Source organism: Apium graveolens, chromosome 4, assembly GCF_009905375.1.
Source record: "Apium graveolens cultivar Ventura chromosome 4, ASM990537v1, whole genome shotgun sequence".
NCBI lineage: Eukaryota > Viridiplantae > Streptophyta > Magnoliopsida > Apiales > Apiaceae > Apium > Apium graveolens.
In genome coordinates this window covers 15856260-15857412 of record NC_133650.1, presented here as the reverse complement: position 1 = coordinate 15857412, position 1153 = coordinate 15856260, and the positions used below count along the sequence as shown (strand labels likewise).

At 42.7% G+C, this 1153-nt stretch overlaps 1 protein-coding gene across 1 annotated transcript; it reads right to left on the bottom strand.

The window, feature by feature from the left end:
- Positions 1–342: 342 nt before the first annotated feature.
- LOC141718369 (uncharacterized) lies at positions 343–828 on the bottom strand. Its single transcript, XM_074520752.1, has one exon. It carries the CDS (start codon positions 826–828, stop codon positions 343–345), a length of 486 nt encoding a protein of 161 aa, XP_074376853.1.
- Positions 829–1153: the final 325 nt, after the last annotated feature.

Here is a 1153-nt window from a genome sequence, read left to right as displayed (position 1 = left end):
GACCGGTTTGGCCTCGGGCTAGACATTTAGGCAATGTTTAACCGTCTTGGGATCCAAACCGGGCATGTCCTCTAGCCCCCAGACGAACACATCATGGTATTGTTGAATGTCCAAAATAACTTTCTCCTTCAGATCCTTTTCCATGTTCCTCCCGATACGAACCATTTTGCCCGAATGTCCAGTATATAGTTCGACTTCCTCAACCTCAGCAACTCATTTGGCAATCAAACTTGAGAGATCTGTCCAGAATTTCTTTATTTCAATATTTAGGGTTTGTCCGCTTCCGCTTGTTTCGACTTCGGCCCTCTTTCTTTTCCCGGTAATATCCGATTTTTCGTAGGCCTAATCCTTCTCTAAATCTTCCAGCATTATAATTCTGGCAGTCTTCTGATCACCCCGCATCTCTCTTACCCCTTTTTTGGTTGGAAATTTAAGCTTAAGATTTGGTATAGATTCCACCGCCTCGAAAGTTGACAAGAGTGGCCTTCCCATGATCACATTATAGGGACTCTTGATCCGAACCACATAGGATTTCACAGGATTTTCGATAATATATGGCAATTTACCCAAAAGAACAAGTAGAATTATTGTACCTTCGAACGGTATTGGGTGTCCACCGAAGGCGCAGAGAAGAGCTTCGTCACAGGGTTTCAATTGTTCACCCTCCCGGTTCATCTTATAGTACGTTTTGTGGAACAGTATGCTGGTCGAGCTACCAGTGTCTACAAATAATTTCCAGATTTTATTCTGCCCAATGAGAGGATTGATGATGAATGGGTCTTTATGTGGACATATGACATCTTCATAATCCTCTGTGCTAAAGGTCATCGGTATATGGAGTTTCGTCTGGCTGAACTGGTAGAGGTTTTACACTTGTATGGCATACTTTTTCTTTGATGTCTTACTATCTCGGTCCAGTACACTGCCCCTCAAGATGGTTTTCACTTCACCCCTTATCTTGTCTCTTCATTCAGGCTATTCAGCTTCTAGCTCTTCCTGATTGTCCTTTGGCCCCAATCTATGTCTTAGATCTCGGACGGACTGATTTAGTTTGCCTTCTTTGATCATTCGTTCAATAAGCTTCTTGAGGTGGTAACACTCATCGGTATTATATCCCTTATCCCTGTGGTAATCACATTACTTGTCAGGATTT